This window comes from Mustela lutreola, chromosome 10, assembly GCF_030435805.1.
Source record: "Mustela lutreola isolate mMusLut2 chromosome 10, mMusLut2.pri, whole genome shotgun sequence".
In the NCBI taxonomy this organism is placed as follows: Eukaryota; Metazoa; Chordata; class Mammalia; order Carnivora; family Mustelidae; genus Mustela; species Mustela lutreola.
Genome location: NC_081299.1, coordinates 37,585,454 through 37,609,284, shown reverse-complemented (window position 1 = coordinate 37,609,284; position 23,831 = coordinate 37,585,454). Strand labels below are relative to the sequence as shown.

Genomic DNA, 23,831 nt, shown 5'->3' with positions numbered 1-23,831 from the left:
TAGCAATCACTGAAATGCCTCCCGGCGACCTCCCTACGGTCAAATCTAATGGTCACTTCCCTGGTTTCTTTCACTGGGTATCCTGCCTTCTTGCCTTCTGGTGTTCTTCTACTTCTGTTGCTTGGGGGTGGAGGCTCCTCTCTCAAACTGGAAATGAGTAGGTCCTCTGGTGTTAGCCGCAGGCTTTCTCTGTCTTCTCTGTCTTTCAGGTGGGCCCTTTGCTTTAAATAGCTTTAAACAGCATCCCTGTGCAATGGAACCCAACCTTCCAGTCTGGACCGCTCTGCTGAGCCCCGCGCTCACATGTAGGCTGCTTCCCTAGCACCTCCAGGACCCCAGTGGGCAGCTCATACTTAACATGACCTAAAACTGGATTTTTGTCACCCCACCTCCACCCCCACTCATTCCCTCAGCCTTCCCCTCTCAGTAAATGCAGCCAGTCCCTCAGGACAAAAATCTCAGTGTTTCTTTGATTCCTTTGGCCCCTTCATCCCCATGGCCTACCTGACATCTGGCTCTAACTGTATGATCCAAATCTGCTCACTTTCCTCGTTCTCCTACAACCTCCTCACCCCAAGCACTGCCCTAAAGCCCTTAGCGGGCTCCTGAGGCCCACGCTACAGTCTGATCCATCTTCTAAAAATGCCAATCAGGTCATGTTACTCCTCTTTAAAACCCTCCTCTAGCTTCTCAGCAAAGCTGGAATTCCAGCACCTTCCTTTGACCCACATCTCTTTGTGATCTCTTAGGATTTTCTCCCTTGTGTCCGATGCATCCAGCTTTGCTGGATTTCTGTCTTGTCCCAAATACACCAAAGGTGGCTTTCTTCTTTCGGGGCTTTGCCCTCCACTGGGAATGCTCTTTCCACAGATCTTTTCCTGGCAAACTCTTCCTGGTTCACCGGACACTCTATGACTTCCATTGTCTCCACTGGTAATGGTTACCACTCTATTATTTGTCTTCCTTAACTAGGAAGTAAGATCTGAGGGAGCAAAAACTCTACCTATGTGGTTGCCCAGTTCTTTAGTACCAGGCACGGAGTAGACTCACCACACACATGCGATGCATGAAGGAATGAATGATTCCTCTCATGCCCTTTCAGGAGTCACCATCGCTACCACATGCCAGGCACAGAAGTAGGCACCTGCTGAGCGTGAGCTCCGTCAGGCACATGGCAGGCTCTGGAGCCACACTGCCTTGTTTCAGATCCTGGCTCCATTCATGACCGGCTGTGTGACTCTGGGCAGGTTTGGGGACCTCAGTTTCCTCATCTGTAAAATAAGGATAATAATAGTCTCTTCCTCATCAATTTACTACAAACGAGTAAGAGGTAACACATTTAAATAAAGTGATAAGAACAGTGTTGGGTACACAGGACATTGTCAGTAAAAGTTTGTGAAGATGAGAACCTCCAGGGGCACCTGGGTGGCTCAGGGGATTAAGCCTCTGCCTTTGGCTCAGGTCATGATTTCAGGGTCCTGGGATCGAGCCCCTCAGTGGGTTCTCTGCTCAGCAGGGAGCCTACTTCCCCTCTACCCCCTTACCCCCCACCTGCCTCTCTGCCTACTTGTGCTCTCTGTCTGTCAAATAAATTTAAAAAAAAAGGATGAGAACCTCTAAACAGCAACTCTGTAAGACAGGATTCCTCAATCTCAGTATGACTGGTATTCTGTGGGGGGAGAGTTCCTTGTTGTGGGAACTGTCCCACTCACGGTAGGATGCTTAACAGCACCCAGGACTTCTACCCATCAGAGGCCAGCAGCACCTTCCCAGTTATGATAACCAAAAATGTCTTTAGATATTGCTGAGCGTTTCCATGAGGGGAGAAAGAGCAAAACCATTTTCTGTAGGGCTTATACTTTTACTCCTATAGACAAATATGAAATTGGAAGTTCTCTGAGTTTAAATAAGTTGCCCAAAGTCTTACTACAACCTCCGTAGATGCAGGCGTCACCAGCACTCTCACCCCAAGAACTGCCCTAGTGCCCTAGTGCCTTTGAATCCTTAGGGATACAAAGCAAAGGAGCCAGAATTCATACTCCTGTCTTTCTGGTCCCACAGCACATGGTCTTTTCTCCACGGCTTACCCTGTTGGAGGCCCGAGCCCCTCTTCCCTCCCCCCAGCCGGCTCACACACTCACAGATCCGTGCTAATTACATAGCAATGTAAAACGTTATATGTGGTTTGTTATTTTATATCCAGGAACATGGCCTATAGCCTTCATTACATAAAGCAGCTGTGTGTATACTCGGGGTCTAAGTGCTACTTAGTGGTCAGCTCGATAGGGTATTTTGTTTCAGGCATCACATTTCTTTTTCCCCTTTCCATACTTCTTCTGAATCCTAAAAGGAGGGATGGAGCCTGGCACAGCTTGGCTAGAGTGAAAGGCACAAGTCTCCTAAAGGACAATTGTCCCATGTCCTAATGAGGTGAGAGACAGTCCAGGATGTGCTGTATGCGGTGTGAAGTGTCCCCCAGTGATTGTGCGCTCGCGCGCGCGCGCGCGTGTGTGTGAGTGTGTGTGTGTGTGTGATCAGAAGCCACACCCAATCAGCTCATGCTACCCATGCTACCTTTCCACCTGTGTCAGAAAGGAAGCAAGTGGTTTCATAGAAAGAACTAGACCGTCCAGGCCTCTAATCATCAACTGTGACTTGAATATGCCATGTATCCCCTCTGAGACTCTGTTTCCTAATCTTTAAAATGGGGTAAAAATATCTGTCTCACAGTGTTGCCGAGACCCGTTAGATAAAAGGTCCTGCACAGAACTGGTCTACGACAACCCCTAGCTGCTTGCCCGCCTGCACCTGCAGATCGCCTCCTGCCACCAACTGTGCCACCCAAAACCGCCCTCCAGTCCACCTTCTTCTCCAGCCTGGATGTCCTATTCCCAGCCCCACAGCCGTCCCTGCGCTTTCTCTTTCCATCTGTTGAAATGCTACCTTTCCTTCATTGCCTAAGTCAAATCTCCACTACTCCTAGATGATGTCCTTGACATTCCAATTCTCTCTGATGTCTCCTGACTCTCACAATACTACAGCACTCACTTGGCACTTAAATGCATTGCAACTAGATGCCCGAGTATTTCCATCTTGTTTCAAAACTGCAAGTAGCCAGAGGTCCGGACCATACTCCTTCATGCCTAGTACACTATATGGTACATGTGGGGATGCAATAAGCATTTGTGAATTAAGTCAGTGCAGAGCACTGGTGTGTCACTGATGCCTGCACACATCTCACCTAGAACCTGACATGGAGTCACTCTCAATTCCACCTGCAATTCATGCAGGGCAAGCTGGGAAGAATATATCCTCTGAATGGTAAGACCAAGGGCTTCCCACATTCATGCATGGCCCTTCCTGCTGCAGTCTTATTTCCAACCTTCCTTAGTGTTTCTGAAATGCTAAGTCTCCCCCGTCATCATTCACAGATTCCCAAATATGTCAGACCCTTAAACTCCCATACCTCTGCACATGCTCTTTCTACTGTCTGAAATAACCTTCTCCTCCTCATCCTCCCCCTCCAAATCTCACTCAACCTTGAAGATCAACTTTATTTTTATTTATTTATTTGCTATTATCCATTATTTATTTGTCATTATTTGTTATTTATTTATTTATGTATATCTTTATAAATATTTGATATATTTATATATAAATATATAATTAAATACATTTATATATATATAAATATATATATATTTATTTGGTTTTCATTTATCTTACCTTCTTACAAAGAACTTTGCTGATTTCCTCTCTCTGAAGTCTGACTTTCTCAACAAAAGTTGCTCCCCTAACATATACTCACACCCCATGTGTCTCCTAAATCACATGATTTGCTTCTCTTGTCTCCCTCCTTGGATGGCAAGTTCTGTGAGGACAACATGTGGGCTGATTCCTTCCTGTTCTCCACACCTCCACTGAGCTGGACCACAGGTGGGCTTTCTTTCTTTTTTTTTTAATTATTCTTTTTAAGTTGTTTTTGTTTTGCTTTGCTGTTTGTTTGTTTGTTTGTTTTACGAGGCTATCCTGTGTAGCGACTCCGATCCATGCCCTGCAATCCTGTGTCTATTTCCGCACTTCCATGAGGGAATGCCCTTTTCTGAATCATCTCAGTATCTGATATTTTCTAGTTCTTTCCATCCCTCTAGACTGTCTTCAGCACTGTTGATGCTGCAGGGTCCTGGAATCTGCTCTTCTTCCCCCACCCTCCCTGCCCCCAAAGCAGTCCTGTCTTTCAGTCATCAGCAGTTAACTTCCGGACAAGGAAGGCTGGGCTGGAGAAGCCAGAGCTCGGGTGAGTGAGAGATGGGCACATCTGGAATAGGGGCTGAACTAGAAGTCAGGCCCGGCGGGGCCCATCTGAAAACACCAGTGGGGCCAGCAACCCAAGCAATGGCCAGCCAAGAGGGCAGCCATCGGGCCCAGAGCAAAGTACCTCCTTTGGGTCAGCTGAACAGGGAGCCCCTCGTTTCCTTCCCTGAGGGATGCCCTTTGGCAGGACCCGGGGCTCCTGGATCTGTTTAAGAGGCAGATTTTGTTGGTTTAGTTACGCTACAAGGCTTCTGTGTCTGCCCGGGCTGTTACAGCCTACAGATTCCTGGTACCCATCTGATTGAACAACTTCATTAAATTGCAATAAAAGGAAAGTGGGCCGGATGTGCACTGGAGAGGAGGCAGGTGGCTGAGTCCGGCGCCTGCTTCCTGAGCCCAGTGCCTTTCCCATCCTGCCTACAGGCCCCAGGGCAGGCAGTGGTCATGGCGTTCTGAACTCTAGTGTTGGACACAGAAGATTCTTAAGGGCTATTTTCTCCATGAGCCTGCTCATACCAGTGGCAGGGCAACCGAGGTCCAGTGAGGCCAGCCGAACTCTGTGAAGTTTCTCAGGGAGGCATTAGCAGAAGCAACAGTGAATCTCCAGGATTTTAGGACTGCTCATTGGGACTTAATTCACTCCACCAAGTGGGAGGAAAAAATTGTTAGAAAACACTAAGACCCTTGTTCTTGAGGAGCACCCTTTCCTGGAGGCCCAAACTTGTTTGTCCCTTGTTTTTTGGTAACAGCTTTATGGAAATATAATTCATATACCGTACAATTCGTTCATTTAAAGTGTATAATTCAACCGTTTGTAGTATGTCCACAGCGTTTTGCTAACTTCACCATAATTAATTCTCGACGATTTTCATTACTCCCCAAAGCAACCCAGTACTTTTCACCCCAGGTCCCTCAAGTTCCCTGTTCCTCCTAATCCTACTAATCTACTTGCTGCCTCTATTATTCTCTGCCTCTGGACCTTTTATACGAGTAAATCATATTATTTTTGCCTTTTTGTGACTGGTTTCCTTTATTCTGTGTAACATTTTCAAAACTGATCTGCACAGAAGTGTGTATCAGTACTTCATTTCTTTTTCTGGACAAATATTCCAGCATGAGAATATATCACATTTTGTATGTCCACTCATCTATAGATGGACATTTGGGTTGTTTGTCCTGTCTAGTTATCTTCAACAATACTACTACTTTGTGTGGATGAATGTTTTTAACTTTCTTTCCAGCTAGGAGTGGAAAAACCTGTTCATTCTTGCATCTTATTAACAATATCCATAACAATGCTGGTGGAGATCCAAAGTATTGTGCACAGATTGACTTAGAAAAATAGGGCAGGAGGGGCCCCTGGGTGGCTCAGTCAGTTAAGCATCCATCTCTTGATTTTGGCTCAAGTCATGATCTCAGAGTTGTGAGACTGAGTCCTGCATCAGACTCTGCACTGAGTGTGGAACCTGCTTAAGGTTCTCTCTCTCCGCCCCTCCCCAGCTCAATCTCTCAAAAAAAAAAAAAAAAATATATATATATATATATTATTTATATATATATATTTATTATATATATATTTATTATTTATATATATTTATTATATATATATATTTATATTTATAAGGAAGCTGGATGGAGAAAGAGAGGCACAGAGAGGTTAACTCTTCTGACTCTGGTCACACAGCCATAAGATAGGGCCATGAAGGAAGAAGTCATAGCTGGTACTCATGACAATTAGCCAATGAAACTTTTATAATTTTAGGGGAAAAAGACTTGGAACATTTTAAAAATCACACACACACTCACAGGCCTCATTGCTTTAATTATATGGGTCCATTTTTAACTTGATCAGGTCCTTTGTTACCCTCTGTCTGCCTTGTGTCTTCTAACTCCCCATGTCACCCTCCCTCTCAGTGGAATGAACTCCTCCCCCCACCTCTCAACTGTTTTACCTCATCCTTACCAAGAGCAGTGGGAGCTCTGGAGCCTCGGGGAACAGGGATTCTTTAAAGGACTTCTCTTTTGTCACAGCTGCAGTTCTCAGAGCTCTGTGTGTGGGACACATGGAGCCACACTATTCTCTCACAGCATCCGGGCACTCTGGCCTGCTCTGCATCTGTCACCAGATGTGTGCTCGCTGAGAATGAGGTGGGTCTGGATACCTAGTTGTTTGAACCATATGAAATTGCCAACATTAGTTATTTCGGATCTATAAAAACAACAATCTCATGTGGTTCAACCTGCAAGTCTCTGGTATCCCTGTCCTTCCCTTCCGTGTTCTGGTCCCCAGCGTGGCTGGAAGACACAACTTCAGGTCCTGCCACTGGCCTTCTGTTCCAAGGTCCCTCCCAGGAGTCTTCACTGAGCCTCCAAGCTATGTTAGGAGACCTTCCTCTCTGTTTGTAATCTGCAGTGCTTTTGTCTGTTCTGGCACTCATTGCCTGATTTTAACTGCCTCTTTGCATAACTGTCCCTTCCTTTCTCTCTAGGCTATGGGCTCCTGACAATTCTACCTAATCCCATACTTAGTCTCTTTTGTCAGCATAGGAGGAATTAGTGAAGTTTCATTTAATAGCACTAAGCAAGGGTGCCTGTGACTCAGTTTCCCCACTTGCTGAAAATGGCCCAGAAGCCTGTGCCCTGCCCTTTGGTTTTCTCTAAGCTTCATTCCCTTCTCAGGAAGAGAAGGTTGGTTTTAAGGGCTCTCTCAATTCCTGTGGTGTAAGGTTTGGGAGTATGAATCTTCCCTGTTCCCTGGCCATTTACAGGGATCCTGGGCAGGTCCAAGGAAGTTAATGAGACAAGACTGTTTAAATGGAAGGTGCCAAGGAGTTGTGAGGAAGACTACTTTGTTGTTTTGTTTTAATTCAGCTAGAGTTTGCAGAGCACCTACTAAGCACATGCCAGTGTTAGCCAGGAGCAGTGTGATACAAAGTTGTAATTACCAGTTTCCCTGGTTTCCCTTTGAGCGCTGCCTTCCCCCCCAGTCTGGGAGTGCCTGCCCACTCCTGCTTCTATCGCTGTTAACTCCCACCAGGACCTGCGCATCAAATGCTTAGGGGATGCTGGTTCGCATCCCCGAATTCATCACCCAACCCTGTCCACGGAAAAGCCCACTGAAGTTGGCTGAGCGGAGCCTCGGCCCGGGCGCCCCCTGGTGGCCGCGAACGGAAGCTACGGCTGGCGGGGAGCGGGCCAGGGGAAGGGGGAGCGATGGGGGAGGAGGAGGCACGGGCAGGGGAGGAGAGGAAAAAGTTGCGCTGGGAAGTTTGGAAAGTGGGGAAGTGGCTGCTGCGGGCTTCGCCTCCCTCCGCGCGTGTGTGAGGGAGCGAGCGAGGGAGCGAGAGAAGAGCGAGCGAGCGCCTGCCATGCCCATCAGACCCCGCCTCGCTGCGCCCGGGCGCGGAGCTCGCCCCGACTCCCTGCGGCCCGGCCCGGCCCGGCGCGGCCCGGCGCGGCCCCGGCCCCCCGCCCCCCGCGCCGGGTCCTCCCCTCCCCCCGCCCCGGCGGCCCCAGCCCCCCGCCCGGCCCGGCTCCGCGCCGCTCTCCCGCCCTCCTCCCTCCCTCCCTCCCGGCCGCGGAGCAGCATGGCGGAGCCCGGGCAGCGGCCGCGCGGCCGCCCGCCGCCCCTCTGAGCCCGGCTCTGGGGCAGCCGGGCGCCCCAGACCCGACCCCCGCCCCGCCGCGCCCGCCGCCGCACTTGTCCCACCGCGCGACCCCTGGAGCGCCGCGCACCCCTGGGACCCTTGCGCGCCCGGCTCCCCGCGTAACCCGGGACCCCGCGCGCCCTGGGAGCCCGGTACCGCCCCGGGACCCCGTGCGTCCCTGGACCGCGACGCAGCTCCGGGACGTCGGCGCGCTCTGGGACCCGCGCGCTCTCAGAACCCCGGACTCGGCCAACCGGGCTGCGCGCCTGGGGAGGGGCCCCGCCTCAGAGGGTCCCCCTCTTCCAGCAGACGGAGCCCCGCCCCAGAGGGACCCCCAGGTCCGGCAGGGACACCCAGCCCCGCCCCAGAGGGCTCCCAGCATCCAGTCGCTGGAGCCCCGCGTCCCGGAGGAACCTCCGTGCCCAGCTGGGGGCTCCTCGCCCCGCCGAGGGGGCGCCGCCCAGGAGGGTCCCCGCGCCCCGCGGGCCCCGGCAGGATGCACGCCGCCCTGGCGGGGCCGCTGCTCGCCGCCCTCCTCGCCACCGCCCGCGCCCGCCCGCAGCCCCCGGACGGAGGACAGTGCCGGCCGCCCGGATCGGTGAGCGAGCGCCTGCCCAGCCACTCTCCCGGCTGCCCAGCCACTCCAACCCGTGGGGACGAGGGCTGGGGGGTCCTGCCTTCCGCACCCACCTCAGCCCACCCACTCCATCTCCGCTCTCCGGGCGCTGCCTCGGGCGCCCTTCCCCGGCTCCTGCCGCCCGGGCTCCAGCTCCGCGCCGGGAGCCGAGATGGGGCGCTCCCTCTCCAGCTCCTTCTCCACACGCTGACGCTCTCGGGCTCTCCTCGACTTTCGCTCCTGGTCCTGCTTGGACGTTTCCTCCCTCTACCCCTTTGACTCGCTTCTTTCTCACTTTATCCTGTCTTTACCCTTCTGCTTGCTCTCTGCCCACTTCTGACCCTGTTTCTACCATCCCTTGTCCTTCTCTGTTCTGACTTCCATCAGACCTTTCCTCTCCAATTTCCACTCTGTCCCTCTCACAGGCTTCCCTCTCCCCCGTTCCTCCCACTCTAACCTAAGGCAAACTTTCTCCCTGGTGCTGGTTCCCATCGCTATCTCCCTCTCCAGCCCAGGGCCCAGCACCCAGTCTCCCAACTGCCCCCATTTCACTAAAAGGAGGAAGATTCCAGAGGAGAGGAAAAGGAAGTGCCAGGGCATGCTGGCCTAATATCTCCTTGGGAGCTGAGTAATTACTGGTTCTTCTAAATTTTCCTTCTCAACTACAGAATCCCTTGATTTCTCTCAGTCTCCCTCCCTCCAGGTGTAAATTGATGCATTGAAAATAACACTTATTTGGAGGCCCGGGAACAGGAAAAGCCTTTGTAGGGTCCTCGCTCACTGCTGGGTTAGCAGGGAGTTAGTTGACCTTGGGCAAGGTGCACCTCCAGCGTCCTGATTTTTGCAGGAACTGGGAGGTCAGTGGCCAGCTGGGAGCTCCGGGCAAGTCTAGCTCCTGTATCCTAGGATTCACGATTTTTAGTTGTTAGTAAAATAAGGTAATGATCTCCCACCCACCTTGTCACACAGTTTTCATTTGTGCTGGAATCAGGCAGAAACATTTTATAGGTTGACCTCGGGCTGCAGGTTGTCAGTAGCCCATCCAGGGGCTTTTCTGGTTGGAAAATGACTTTGCCTGGGAGAAATGATAGTCTCTTTCTCGTGCGCTTTAAGTCCTGGTCCAGTGCTAGATCTGGAGAAAGGACCTCTGTGTCCATGCCCCTCCTCACCTCCACAAACACTTCTCAGAGCTTCAGATCTTAGAAGATGACAGAGTTGGAGTTGAGGCCAGGTATAGCGTTTTAGGGGAGGAGTTCGAAGCCCCAGGGTATGTACATTTCTTGGGACTAAGTCCGAGTATTTAGCCTGCAGCTTTTAAAGTGCTTTCTCATCTGTGGTGGAGCCAAGCAGCATACACTCCAGGCCTTCCCTCCGACTAGAACGCCGGATCCGCCCTGGTGAATGGGAAGTAGCTGTTTAAATAGGTGTGCTATTTTTAATAGGTGTTCTGCTTTCAAAGTGCTCTTGGCATGTATCTTCTAATGGCTGGATTTAAAAGTTATATGACTTCCTCCCTTCTTGCCAGAGCAGGACTCTTGGTCCCCCTCTCCCCCACCCTCCACACGCAACACCACCGGGGAAGGTTTGGCTTGGCCGGGCACGAATGTTCTCAGGTGCTGCAGCGGTCCTTGGCCCTCACAGGGAAAGCTAATCGGAAGGAGAGCTTCCTTTGGTGCGTGCCTCCTCTGTGCCTGGCGCTGCGCTTAGGGCTCACTAACGGGTGTTTTCTCTTGTCACCGTCCCCTGAGGTGCTGCTTTCACCCCCATTTCACAGATGGGGAAACCGAGTCTGTGGGAAGTGGAACAGTGTGCTTAAGATCATGCAGCTGAGACAGGACAAAGGTGGCATTTGAATGTGGGTCTTCCTGCTTCCGAAGTCCTTGCTCTTGCCCTGAGCCCTCGTGGGCCTCTGCCTCCCAACCCACCCCTACCCACGTCTCCCTAGGCTACCCCAGGTTTCCTGCACTGCCTGCAGCCTCACTGCCTGCCTTCTCTCCCACTGCAGCAGAGGGAGCTGAACTCCTTCCTGTGGACGATCCGGCGTGACCCCCCGGCGTACCTTTTTGGCACCATCCACGTGCCCTACACGCGCGTGTGGGACTTCATCCCGGACAACTCCAAGGCAGCCTTTCAGGCCAGCGCTCGCGTCTACTTTGAGCTGGACCTGACCGACCCCTATACCATCTCGGCGCTGGCCAGCTGCCAGCTGCTCCCGCACGGTGAGAACCTGCAGGATGTGCTGCCGCGGGAGCTCTACTGGCGCCTGAAGCGCCACCTGGACTACGTGAAGCTGATGATGCCCTCGTGGATGACGCCGGCGCAGCGGGGCAAGGGGCTCTATGCCGACTACCTGTTCAACGCCATCGCGGGCAACTGGGAGCGCAAGAGACCTGTGTGGGTGATGCTCATGGTCAACTCGCTCACGGAGACGGACGTGCGCTCCCGCGGCGTGCCTGTGCTGGATCTCTACCTGGCCCAGCAGGCCGAGAGGATGAAGAAGAGCACCGGGGCCGTGGAGCGGGTGGAGGAGCAGTGCCACCCTCTTAATGGGCTCAACTTCTCCCAGGTAGGCTCTTGGCTGAACCGGGCAGCCCTGCTGTCTTTCTCTCCGATAGCCTTCCTCCTTCAGGCGCCTTCCTATGGGAGAGGCTCTTTCCTATAGGAGAGGCTCTTTCGGGTGGGGAGTCACCTCTCGGGCGCCTTGAGTGGTGGGTCGGGGGCAAGCTGGTATGTGCTAGAATTCGGGCTAAGAGTTGGGGTGTCTGCTTCTATCTCAACGTGCTACCTGTTGGGTTAGGCACTCCCCACTTGCTGTGCTTGCCTGAGCGGAAAGAATTTTCCTGGGAGCATCAGAGTGAGGAAAACAAAAAGAGCAAAGCTGCAGGCTTGTGTCCAGCTTCACCGAGGCCCCCGGGGTCTCAGGAGCAGGAGGCTGTCCTGAGGCGGTTCCGTGAGCCTGCCTGGGCAGCAGCGTGTATGGACAGAGGGTGCACAGAGGGAGTCGTGGTTCCTGCAACTTTGGGGGCAGGGGATGTGTCGTGGACCCAGTGCCCCATGACTCTGGCTGACTGTTGAGGATTAAGCACTGCTGAGTTGCACACCCCGTCCACCAGCCTGGGCCTGCTCTTGCCTGGCTCTAGGCGACCCTCGGACTGCCTCCCTGGGCCTGGAGAAAGCCAACAAGGAGAGTTTTGGGGTTAATAATTTCAGAGCAGTGTGTTCACTTAAAGGTTGACAGTTCTGGTTTCTGGACCTCAAGAGTAGGGGCAGTGGGGGAAGGGAAGAGCTTTGGAGGTTTAAAGTCTCCAGCTGCCAGAGACCTGATCCAGCAAAATGTCATTAAAAGCCCCATCTCCGTGGGCAGAGGTCACTTGTAACTCACTGGCCCCAAACTCAGCTCGGAGACCCTGGGAACAATGAGTTCACATCTGTGCCTGGAGGACAGGCTGTCAATCTGGAGACAGGGGCTCCACATCAGGGCTGGTGGCTCCGGCAAGGAGGCGCAAAAACAGGGCTTGGGCCAAGGAGCCGGGTGGGGTGCAGCCCCCAAGGCATGCTTCTCCGTTCAGGAGGCAGCCTCGTAAGTTGGCCAGGCTAGAAACTACCACTGGGACCAGACCTGCTTGCCGCTCCCAGGATGTGGCAGACTCTTCCCCAGGGAAACAGTGGCAGAAACCGATCCCCCTTTGGAGATCTTCTGGCCTTTGTTTTTCCAGGGGAAATGCAATATTGTCCCCGGGGAGGTAAGAAGCCAGATTGATTTGCCGGCCAAATGAAAGGCCGGTTTGTCGGTTCTCCTGCTGGCTCTCCCATAATTGTGGAGTTCTTACCCAGAGGGCCCCAGTGGCAGGAATATTGGGGCAGTTAGTCACGCCCCGCAGGGTTCTGACTACGCCTGACTCCTTCTCCACGGGGGAAAATCCTGTGCATTCTCTGGCCCGGGCCCTGAAGCCTCTGCACATAGCGGCTTTCTCCCTCTGAAGTGACTTTTCTCTTGCCAGCCTCGGGAGCTGATATTATCTGTGTCGGGCTCCACAGTGCTCACCGCCCATCTCATTTTGGAGGCAGGTTTGTGGGAGGCCTCTCTGTTCAGAGACCTCACGTCTGGCCTCGATATCTTTTTTAGGCCGGGGAGGTGGGGCATCTGAGATCCCTGTCCGTACCCTCTTTGTACCAACCACAGAGGAATCGGAGGAGAGCTAGAGGGAGCCTAGAGAGCCCTCTGGTGCGAGAGCCCCTGGCTTTAATCTGTCTCTCTTAAAACAACAAAACTATCTTTCTTCGGTGTCTGGAAACGCTGCTGTTCAACCAAATGACGGCTTTGGTAGGTTGAAAACATTTGCTGGCAAGTGTGTGAAGTTACGTTTTAGGAAAAGTTCCCGAGAGCCATTTATCGGCCAGCAAGGAGCCCGCTGACAGTCTCCAAAGCCCATGTTTGAAGATCAAACGGACTCAAATCTCTGGTTTCAAAAATGCGCCCACCCCATCCACCAGCCTGGGCGCGCTGTTAAAATTGTTCTTGGGTCGAGCTCCTCAAGAGGGATGTAGGAAGCAAGCCTGGAACAAAAGAAAGCAGGACTCCTCTTGGTTCCCTAATCTGCACACCCTTCACCACCTGCCAGAGTGTCCGAGCCCCGCCAATTTGTCCTGTTATCATTTTGGAGCGAGGTGCTGAAATCTCTCCTCCATCCCCGTGGGCAGCTGCGGGCTGACTGGGAAGGGAGGGATTCCAGGGCTTGGGCGGATGGCCGTGTTAAGGGTCCTCAAGCCCAAAGTCAGAAACGAGCAGCCTTCTCCGTAAAATTGTATGTGCGCGTGCACAGTTTGATATGAACATCTGTGATGCATTATTGTACCAAAATATCTGTTAAGTGCATCAGATTTTTATTTTTTCTTTCCTCTCAGCATTACTGTTATTGCAAAATATTTGGTGCGGGGAAACAATGAGAGAGGAAGGCGGGAAAAAGGAACCTTTAAAGAGAGAGACTTTTTGTTAAGAGCTAGGGTTTTAGTTTGAGTTTTAGTATTTCTCAAATTTTTATATTTTCTTCTAGGCAGAAATCGCGCATGTTTCCTTTGCTAAGAGGAGAAAGAAAGCGTACATTTTAGGATTCCATGGGGAGGAGGAGCCCCTGAAAACGTGTCTGGTCTCTGATTTCAATATAAACTGAGAGGGCTGGGCCCAGCATGAACGTGGGTTTGCAGTGTGACCTTGGGCAAGTCAGTTCCCCTCTCTTGGCCTGGTTTTTCCTGCCTGTGAGATGAGATGCCAGGATTAGGTCATTATTGAAGCCCCTTCCAGGCCTGACATTCCACGGGACAGTTGGACTCCATTCCACCTGCCAGGCCCCCTGCACGCAGGAGGCAGCTTTTCAATTTTGGTGGATGCTGGCTCAGGTGAGCACTCAGAAAGTCTGGACTACTTGCCCAAGGTCACGTGGCTGATGAGGAACAGAGCCAGTCTAGCTGGCCCTAAAAGAAGCCTTCCCGCTTCCTGCTGCCCTGTGCCCACTCCGTATTTCCTGTCCTTCTCCGATTCTTCCTGCAGTCCTTCCTGCTGTTTCTTTCTCCCCTTTAGGGCTCAAGAGCCTAACATTTTACTTCTTGGAGCACTTCTACTTACAGAGAAAGTATTTTGTTTGGCTATGGGGCTGGAGTGATGATGGTGAAGGCCCTGCTGTGTTAGACAGCTCACACAGCAGCTGAGAGACAGCAGACTTGCTTCTGGGTTTCAGTCCCTGCTCTGGCTCTAAAGGCAATGACTCAGGTATAACTTGGTGTTGCCGTCTGTCAAATGGGGCAGGGGTGACCGGCCTTCCACAATCGAGGGGGTTTTGTGAGGCAATGAGAAGACACTGCTTGTGTGTAAAATGACTACTTCGATGTAGGTCCTGTGCTTGGGAAACAGGGCAGGGCTCCAGGACAGGGGAAGAGGAAGGTGCCAGGGGACGCCTCATCTCTGCCCTGTAACACCTTCTCCATCAGCCATATCCACGCCCCTCCTTTGTAGAGCAGAGCAACACTGGAGTGGGGTGGTGGCAGCCCCTGCCCATGGGGACCTGAGGATGCCTGAGCCTTGAGTCCTGATCTTGTGACAATCTTGGGACCTGCAGATTTCAATCAGCTCTGTCGGCTGCCTCCCGAGACTGGCACTGGCTGCCACTAACTAGCAGGGCTAATCAGGGGATGTCCTTCTCCCTCTAGGGGGCCTCAGTCCTCCCCCACCCGGAACAGTGGACACACTGGATGAGAATGCCTCTAAGTCCGTACTTCTCCAGGCATAACATAGCAAGGACTCCGCCATTCTGTACTTGTAACAGACATGTGGACGTTACCCACCCGATGTGTATAAAGCCTGAGCCCTCAGGCATAGTGGCCAAGGGTGTCCAGAAAGTTTGTAAAATTCTTCAACCCCCTCACTAGAGAGATAGAAACCATGAAACCATCATTGATTGAGCTCTGCCTCCACACAGGGCCCTGCGTTACACTTCATAAGTACACATTCTCTGGTGCTCATGGAGATGTGACAAGTCATATCATCATGTCTCTTTGACAGACAATAAATGGGGGCAGTGTTCACACAGCCAGGCTGGGGGACTCAGCATTCCAACTCAGGTGTGTCTGATGCTAGAGCCCAAGCTTTTCGGACATCTGAAAGATGAGTTCATTTTTGTTTTTAGTAGTCAGATGACACTACCTGGTGATGTGTGCGTGTGTGTGTGTGTGTGTGTGTGTGTGTTGGAGTTGGGGGGAGATAATCATTTTTTGCCAAAAATTAAATAAAATATGATAGAGATCATTGAAATGGGCCAAAATTGATTTTCTCCTTGGCTTATAAATTGGATCTGAAGGTGATTCTAAAATAGAAGTTCCCAAAGACATTCTGCGCATGAGCTGCTTTCTTGGAAGGAGTCCCTAGCTTTCCAAGGGACCACTGTGAATCTGTGCCCCTAACACTGGCTAAGTCAGCACGGTTGAACAAAGAGTCTCCCTATAGTCAGAGTGCCTGTACTTATACCCTGAGGGGCCAGCACATGTTATTAGGTGCTCAACAAATACTTGGGGAATGAAAGAATGAATGAATGAATGGTCAGACACCATGCGATGACCATGCTTCCCTTCTGCCATCCTGCACTAAGGGATGAGTGAATGGAGAATGAATGGAGACTGCATAAGCCACAGTGGGGAACCTCCTCCTTGAACTTGAATAGCTCCACGCGTTCCTACGGGGACACAAAATGTCGACATCATCAAGTGGGTAGTGCACCTACAAAGCAGGCTCTAGCCCTCACCTCATTCCTCCCTTGCCTATGACTTTGGGCTAGTCCTTTTCCCTCTCTGGGCCTCAGTTGCTCCCTCTGTCCCTCGAGGGGTTGGCTGGATAATTTCCAGGGTCAGCCCCATTCTGACTTCTCCGGCACTCGTCTCTGGCCCCCACATCTTAAAGGCCCAGGGCCACCCTGAGGTTTTGAGCCTGGGCGGGGCTGATAGTCTAATCTTCGGCAGGCCACTGCTGATACCTAATTATCTGGAAGCCTGTTGGTTCCGGTGGGTGATCCTGCTGCCTCCCGCTGCCAGTCTGTGGAGCAGAGAGCCCAGCCTGCCGTGGCACAGCCCCTGGACACCTGCCCAGCCTCGGAGCCTCTCCTTCCCTGGGGCTCCTTTCCCTCACTGGCTTCCTCACTCACTCAGCCCGAGTGCCTTCCTGTGCTGGGCGGTGCAGGGCTGGGGGCAGACCTGGGAATGGCCTAGTCTTTAGCTGCAGAGAGTTCACTGTCGAGCCAGGGAGAGTGGGGATCATTAGTCCCATTTTAAAGCCGTAGCAACTGAGGCATACAGCAACTGTATATTAGTCTCTCTTGCGTCCTGGTTCTCCACACCTCGCAAGGAGACTCTGTTCTTCCTTTCTCTTCCTATTGTATGTGTCCATATTTCAGAACATGTCTCTCATTTCCCATCCTGCAGGAGTGGCCATTCTCAAGTCCTCCCACCCTCCCTGAGCCTCCACAGCAACCACAGCAGGCAATGACCCTGGTCCCTCGAGCCTGCAGCTCTGGTCCCTACTCAGGGCCTCCTATCAGATCTCTGTGCCCTTCCAGGAATGAAGGGAACAGACACCTCCCCGAGGCTCCCAGGTCATGCTGAGTTCTCTTCTCCCCAGAGGTCACCCAGGGGGTGCGAGCCCCTCAATCAGAGTTGGATCAGAACAAGCTGGCCTAGTAACACCAGATCCTAGACCGAGAGACAAGGACCCTCCAGCCTCACCTTTGCCCGGTGCTTCTGCAGCCCGCCCCATCTGCTGTCTCCTACTGGAGCTCTGTGCTTAGGAGTTGTTCAGCCAATGTGTGTCACATGGTATGGAAGTCCCTCTGGGGACCCCCTAGCACTGACCCCTGGCATGCGTAATCCCAGGTTCTTTGTGTGCATGGAGAGCGGTTTGCTGAGAATCCCTGCTGGCTCGGCAGGCTCTGTCCGCTCTCCTTGACCTGGGTAACTCACACTTGAACATAGAATATATTTTCCCAACATGTGGCAGGAGGAAAACAAACTCAGGAGCAGACACACAGGATGGCTTAGGTACCACCATCAAAGGAGAGCGAGGCCAGAAAGCCAGAGGTGACCAAGATGTCATGAAATAGTCTAGTCTTGGGATCAGAAGCTCACAGCGTGAAGTCTTCCACACTTGCATACTCTCTGAATCATACGCCAGGACCCGGCGGCTCGGGGAATCTAAGAATGGTGAAATCTTAGAACATGAGGCTCAGAGGCATTTTTTGACTCGAAGAATCTTCACATCATGAAATCCTAGCCGCTGAGCTTTGAAGAATTTTCAGCTCATAGACACAGACTTCTAAAATCTTAAGAGTTGGAAGGGACCAGTCCTCAAGAATTCCAAGAAGCCCCATCGGCAAACACATTGATCTCCTTCCCACAACCCGCCAACCCGATCCTGGGCCACAGGGAGAAAGCGTGAGCGGGGAAGCACTCTGTGACGGAGATAAAAATGGGAATGTGCCTTTGTTAATAGTTCCCATTTGGACATCTCTTAAAGCCAGGAAGAGGTCGCCTGGTAATGCAGCTTTCCAAGGGAGGAAGCTGAAGAATGCGAGGACAGCCATGGCCTGGCAGCGTTCTTCCCCCCTTGAGTTTGCTTCTAAGTAATATCCACTTCACTCCCTTTTATCCCCCATCACTGGCTCTCTGTCCGCCTACTTAATCCACAGGCAGCTGGTGGCCCAGCCTTCAGTTGTGCTCAGCGGCTGCCAAGCTGTCTCGCCTAGCAGCTCCTTGAGATCACAGGCTTTTAAATCTACGCAGTATATCCGCTGGAACACAAAACTGTTGCCCCAAGCTTGGAAACACTGTTGCTTTGCTGAGCCCCCTCCCTCTCCAGGAATTTCCTCCCTTTCTCTTCTAATTCTGAATCTTGTGCGATTTCCAAGGCTCCGCTCAAAGCTGTGCCTCCTCCAAGAAGTCCTCCTGGAATGCTCCTAAATCTAATCTACTCTGGAAGACTCAGGCCAAAGCTTTCCCTGGTGACCCAGTCACGTACGTTCTGTGTTCTTTCCCTCTGTGGAATTTCTTCTTATGACATTTTATGATATTCTCTCCACACATATTTTACTTTGTAAGTATTACCGAGACAGTCTTTTCTTTCCTAATAGACCGTGATTCAACATCTAGCACCAGCTAAGCTCACAATTGATTACAAAATTAGACAGAATGTGCTCCTGTTCTAAAGTTGGGGCTTTGCGGTGTATTCTGTGGTTGGGGTGTTGGCAGCCCTGGATGCTAAGAAAGGGCCGCCTCTTGGCCTCTGTATTCACCGAAAGTCCTCAGACTTCCTACCTGAGACAGCAGAAGAGTTCAGTCCCATTGCTGGCCCATTTGTTCAGCACTTTGTGACATCCGTGGGCGCTACTGGATTTCTCTCTCTCTCCATCCTAGAACACTTTCTCTTCCTCATCTGTTACTTGCAAACAAAGGGCTCTTTTTCCCCTCCTCTTTACTATCCATAGCACACTTGAGCCTCTCCAGGCTCACTACTGTCCCACTTTATTTTCCGTTTAAAATGTTTTATTTTATCCCTTACTGGCTACTTGGATTTTGGGCCCCCGTGATGCTGACCTCTTCTAGTTCTGGCTCCCTCCCTCTCTGTCACACAGTCCTTGGTCATGCCTCCATGCACAGGCTTCTGCTGTTCCTTCTACCTGACAGCCCTTTCCAGTATTTATTGTTCGGCTGACTCGGACTCCTCTGAAGTGGTTAGGATTCCTAAGGGCAATCATTTTTAAAGCCTGGACTCTTCCAATGCCCCTTTATAGCCAGACTTTAATCCGTGGTCGCTGGATTGTATGCTGTGGGCAGACGCCACCTAATGCTAACTCAGCAGTTTGTGTTTAGATGCTATGATGTAATTGATTTTCAGCACTGTGGGACTTTTTCATTTATTTATTTATGTCTTTTTAAAATTGAGGTATAATTAACATAACATTCAGGTATACAGCGTACTGATTCAATATTTGTATATATTGCAAAAAAGCATTGTGTCTTTGGAGGATCGATGGGTGTCTCAGTCTGCGGACTGCTAGAATAACAAAATCCCATAGACCGAGTGGCTCAAACAACAGAAATTTACTTTGCTGGAGGCTGGAAGTCTGAGACTGGGGTGGCAGAGGTGGACAGAGCAAGAGAGAGTGGGAGAGAGAGAGAGAGAGAGAGATGAGTTGAGTTGAAAGTGGGAAAGAGCTAGCATTCTGATGTCTCTTCTTATAAGGGTACTAAGCCTGTCACAAGGTCCCCACCTTCATGACCTCTTCTAAACTGAATTATGTCATAAACTCTCCGTCTCCTAATACCATCATTGTGGGGGCTTGGGCTCCAACATATGAATTAGGGTGAGGAAGACACATTCAGACTCTATCAGTGGGTGAGTTGTACCGGGACCCCCCCGAATGCCTGAGTGCCCCTGAAACAAGCCAAGTCACAGGCCAGGCCCATGCAACCCAGAGTCCTGTGCCACCTTTGGGTGACAGCCTGGGATGACAGGACAGGTGCAGTGGCACCTGCTGGTGGGGTCTGTCCCTCCCCTGACTCGGTAAGGTGGGAGATTTGGGATCAGCATCTGACCACTTCCTCCCTCCCCTACAGGCAGGGCAAGTAGCTCCCCTGCCCTGAGTCCTGAGACCTTGTTTGTCACCTTTTATTCTTGGGGTTCACTCTTCCCATCGGGTCAGGAAGAGCAGGGGGAAGTGTTAAGATTTGCTTCTCATTGGCTCTTAAATCTTTTGTGCAAAGCGTCCTCCCTGCCTCCCTCATTCAGAGGAACATCCTGGTCTGCACTCTACCTTTAAAAATAAGACTTAGTCTTTATTTACATAGCAAGGGCACGGACTCCAGTCAGAACCCCCACTTCTGCAAAGCCTTGGCTGGGGACAGCCCCAGGCTCCTTCAGTGTCCAGGATCACCGAATTCCTTGGGAAACTGGGAGTTTCAGTAACCTTGGGAGTGTCAGTAACCTTGGACTAGGTATATGACATTTCTGTGCCTCTGTCTTCTCCTCAGTCACCTTCATCCTGCCCTTGGAGGAATTTCTTGCTTAGTGTAAAGCACTATAGTACAGTACCAGATGCAAAACTCCCACTCAGGGAACACTAGCTCACACTTTTACTGTTGGATTTTTAAATTAGCACGAGAAGTGCTTTGTAGCTCTCACTTTGTGCCAGACGTTGGGATAAGTGCTGGACATCCAGACGTGATCAAGAGCGATGTTGCTTTTCCCGGGAGCTGCTTCCTTTTGGAGTGGGGAGGAGGTTGAGGGAGGTCGCCGCCTGTAACCTGGTGTTGGGGGAACACTGTCCTGGGAAGATCTGGGAAGGCTTCCCGGAGGAAGCCTAGATGAGGTCGAGATCTTAAAGCGTAATAAAAGTTAGCAGGCCGGTGCTGCGGGATGCTAGGCCCGGGAGACTGGCGGTGCCTACACCGGACGCTGGGGCGGGACCCGCCGTCCTGCTGCGTGGGCTGCGGCCAGGAGAGGCCGAAGGAAACCGCCGGCTTGGGGTCTGCCTTCCGCGGCCGCAGCCTGCCGCCCCTTGGGACCGACCGCAGGATGGAGCCCGGCGGTCTGGGAGCTGGGTCCGCTTTGCCCAGGCCGCGCGGCCAGCTCTCTGGCCCCGCGAGCTCCAGTGCACGTTTCTTTAGAAGTGCGGCGGGCGGGAGGGGCCGCGGCGGGTGGCACGAGCCGCACCTTGGGGCGAGCCGCGCCCGCCGGGGCCAGCCCAGCCCGGGAAGCCGCAGGGCAAAGTTAAAAGGCGAGGCTTTTTTCCCCTTCCGCTTCTTCTGTTTCAAGGACTTACCTGCTTCCTCCCTATTAAGGTTATTTAAAGTTTCCTGGCCGGTATTACCTCCTGGGGACTTAATGCGCCTTCTAGGCCATTCGTCATTCAAGTCCCGGTCCCATTTTAAAGCCCTTTGAAAAGGAAGATGCGGGCAGAGAAAGCCTTTTGGAAATCTCCCTGGCTCAGCCTTGGTTCACAGGGTTTCCATTTCTTGAACCGCTCAGCCTTGAGTCTGAGAGGAGACAGAAGTGTACTTGGCAGAGGTAATTCCAATCATTTGCATCCCGCTTTGCAATTTTCAGTCTTGGACTGGCTTTACCACTCTTCCTCCCCTCCCCCACGAGGACACCTACTAGGGCCTACCTCAGTTTCCTGCCCCTCCTTCCGTTTTTTTCAACTCCCAATGCTTCACTCCCACAGCCTCCCCAGCTGGGTGGCTGGAAGCATCTGTTGGATTATGAGACATTTTCCAACACCAGACCCGCTAGTGGGGCTGCCGTTCCTCTGGAAGAGCTCTGGGCTGGTCGTGGGAAGGGTAAACTGAGACACTGCTGGACCTCAGTGGTAATAATACTTGGTCATTGTACTTGACCTTGACTGGGATGTTAAGTTGACCCAGCATAACAAAAGCCCCATGCCTAGGCCTGCTGGTAGTCTGGCAGGTGGTTTTCTATTATTCTGCTCCCATCCGTGTAGTTTTGCCAAGAGGGTGGTGAGAAAGGAATGCAGTGTTCTTGGTGGAGATCTTGCAGGTCAAAGGGGCTCTGGGACCCTGGAGATGGGGGTGGCAAAAAGTCGTGAGGGGAAGCAAGTGGACTGTTAGTCAGAATTGCCAGGTTGGGAACATGCAGAGGGCAGGCAGAGAAGTGTTTCCATCCTTCCCTCTGTTAACTTGATTCTGCCTTTTCCTATCCAGCCCCCAAGAGAGCCATTGTTGCTTAGTGCCTGTCCCGCGCTAGGTCCCTGGTGTGTCACAGTAAATTCCTATAACAGTCCTGAAAGGCAGCTATTATTTTCAGCGTTTTGAGGAAATTGAGGCTAAGTACTTTGTGCAAAATGGTGGAGCCAGGATTTGTGCTTAGATCTTCTGCTACATTCGTAGAGAGACCGGACTGGAGTCGGAATTCCCACTACACCACTCTGGCTGGAGGGCTGGGGTATGTTTTCACATCTGACAAAACGGGGTTCGCGTAGTATTTCCCCCCTGGTGTGTCGTGAAGAGTAAATGAGGTAATGCCTACAAAACCACCTCGCCCGAGCGCCTGGCATGCAGCTCGAGGTGCTGAATGCTAACCCTGCTGGTTGAAGTCGTGGTCCTTGTAATGACTGTAATTGGCTCATGTTCACACAGTCTTGAGGTGAAACCCAGCCCGCAAGGAAGATGGTCCTTGATCCCCGAGGCTCTCAAGCCCTGAGCATCACCCAGAGCAGGGATGCGTATGCTTAGCTGACCTGATTGGAACCGTGGGGCCCGACCACCCAGAGCGTGATCCTTTTTTGCTGACCATCTGTGGTGTATAATGTCCAACTGCATCCTTCCTGGTTTGGCTTCCCTGTGATTTCCCACTGCTCCCTGGAGTAAGGACACACTAGACAGAGCGATTGAAAAATGTAGGCTGGAGACCCAGGCTCGGAGCCCAGCTCTGTCACGGGCTCGATCATGACCTGGGCAGATTCCCTATCTAAGGGTCCTTTCCCTCCACTGCAGAGTTCAGTTGAATGTTAACAGCAACAACTCCAAGTGGTGGGGAGAATTGAGGGATAAAGCCTGGGAAGGACTTGATTAACCCCTGAGCCACTCTGTGCTTTCAGTCTTTCTTGGTGTGCAGGTATTTTTCCTCTTCTCTTTCTCCCAGAGAGAAACACAGGTTTCTCCTGCGATCCCACAGCGGGGGGGGTGGGGGGGGGTGTCCTATGGTGCAAAGCAAAGAAGCAATCGTCCAATCGTCGTTAATTTATATGGAAAAACTTGTGAGCATGCCCAGACCCAGAAAATAACTTCTCAAGCTTTCCTGATACTTAGCACACGTCTTGCTAACCGGTGCACACCCAAGGTAAGGCACAGGTACTCCCAGGCACCTCCCGGAGCTGTGGCGGCTTGGCGCTGACATGCTGAGTGCGGTTCCCTGGGAGGAGTGCGGCGGGGTGGGCCTCTCGGTCTGCTGCTCTCAGTGCTCTCGGCCCCTCTCTGATGGCTCGCTACCAAACAAATACTGCGTGCTACTTCCCCTTCTTGCCCCTTTTCCTAAAGGAATCCTCTTCAGATTTCTTCCGGTTGGTGGAAACAGGTAGTAATGTAGGTCTTCTGTAAAAGAGAAGTGGCGTAAAGCGAATTTTCCCGGAGCAAGGGATACCTGTACCCTGTTAATGCGTTGCTAATGGGTTTAGCTACTGCAAAACTGTTCGTCCATTCATCCCTGCCTTCACTGTTTGTTGGACAAGCGCTAGTGGGAGTGACGCTGTGCCAAGCGCAGGTCCACGCTTTGGGGTTTGGCGATGACTGTGGGGGCTGGAGTGGAGGCCGTGGTTGAGGAGACTGGAGGGGAGAGGTGGCTCCCTACAGGGGCACTGGGGCTGGGCCTGAGGCTGTCACCTGCGCTGCCCCACCTCGTCCTCACTGCTGTGTCTCAGGCAGCTTGGTTTCTCAGCCCCATTTTGAAGGGGACAAGACTGAGCCATAGATGGATTAATGCGTTTACCCAGGGGGACACAGCCAGTGGATGGAGGATCTAGAATTTAAACCAGAAGACTGACAGCAGAGCCTGGACTTCCAATTTTCAGGCATCCGCTGAAAGGAACTGGAGTCTGGGGAGGGCGGGGAGAGGGTGCACTTCTTCCAGACCAGGGGTATAAGAGGTTGGGAGGGGCAGGGAGTTGAGACTTCTGAGGTTCCCGCCTGAGGAAGGCTGCAGCTCT

At 52.2% G+C, this 23,831-nt stretch overlaps 1 protein-coding gene and 1 long non-coding RNA gene across 3 annotated transcripts in view; one reads left to right on the top strand and one right to left on the bottom strand.

The window, feature by feature from the left end:
- Positions 1–989: 989 nt before the first annotated feature.
- Positions 990–9,114, bottom strand: LOC131808952 (uncharacterized). The gene is made up of 3 exons (XR_009345007.1): positions 8,652–9,114; positions 6,278–6,476; positions 990–1,271 (listed from the first exon to the last, which is right to left on the bottom strand). It is a non-coding gene; the product is annotated as an uncharacterized LOC131808952 (long non-coding RNA).
- Positions 7,884–23,831, top strand: part of TRABD2B (TraB domain containing 2B) — a 198,494-nt gene continuing 182,546 nt past the window's right edge. Inside the window, exons 1-2 of one of the 2 annotated variants that reach the window (XM_059135321.1) lie at positions 7,884–8,559; positions 10,583–11,143. In XM_059135321.1, coding sequence (XP_058991304.1) covers positions 8,458–8,559; positions 10,583–11,143 — 663 coding nt within the window. In that variant the 5' untranslated portion in view covers positions 7,884–8,457. The remainder of the gene's footprint in view (positions 8,560–10,582; positions 11,144–23,831) is intronic. The other variant, XM_059135320.1, reaches the window with a different exon arrangement.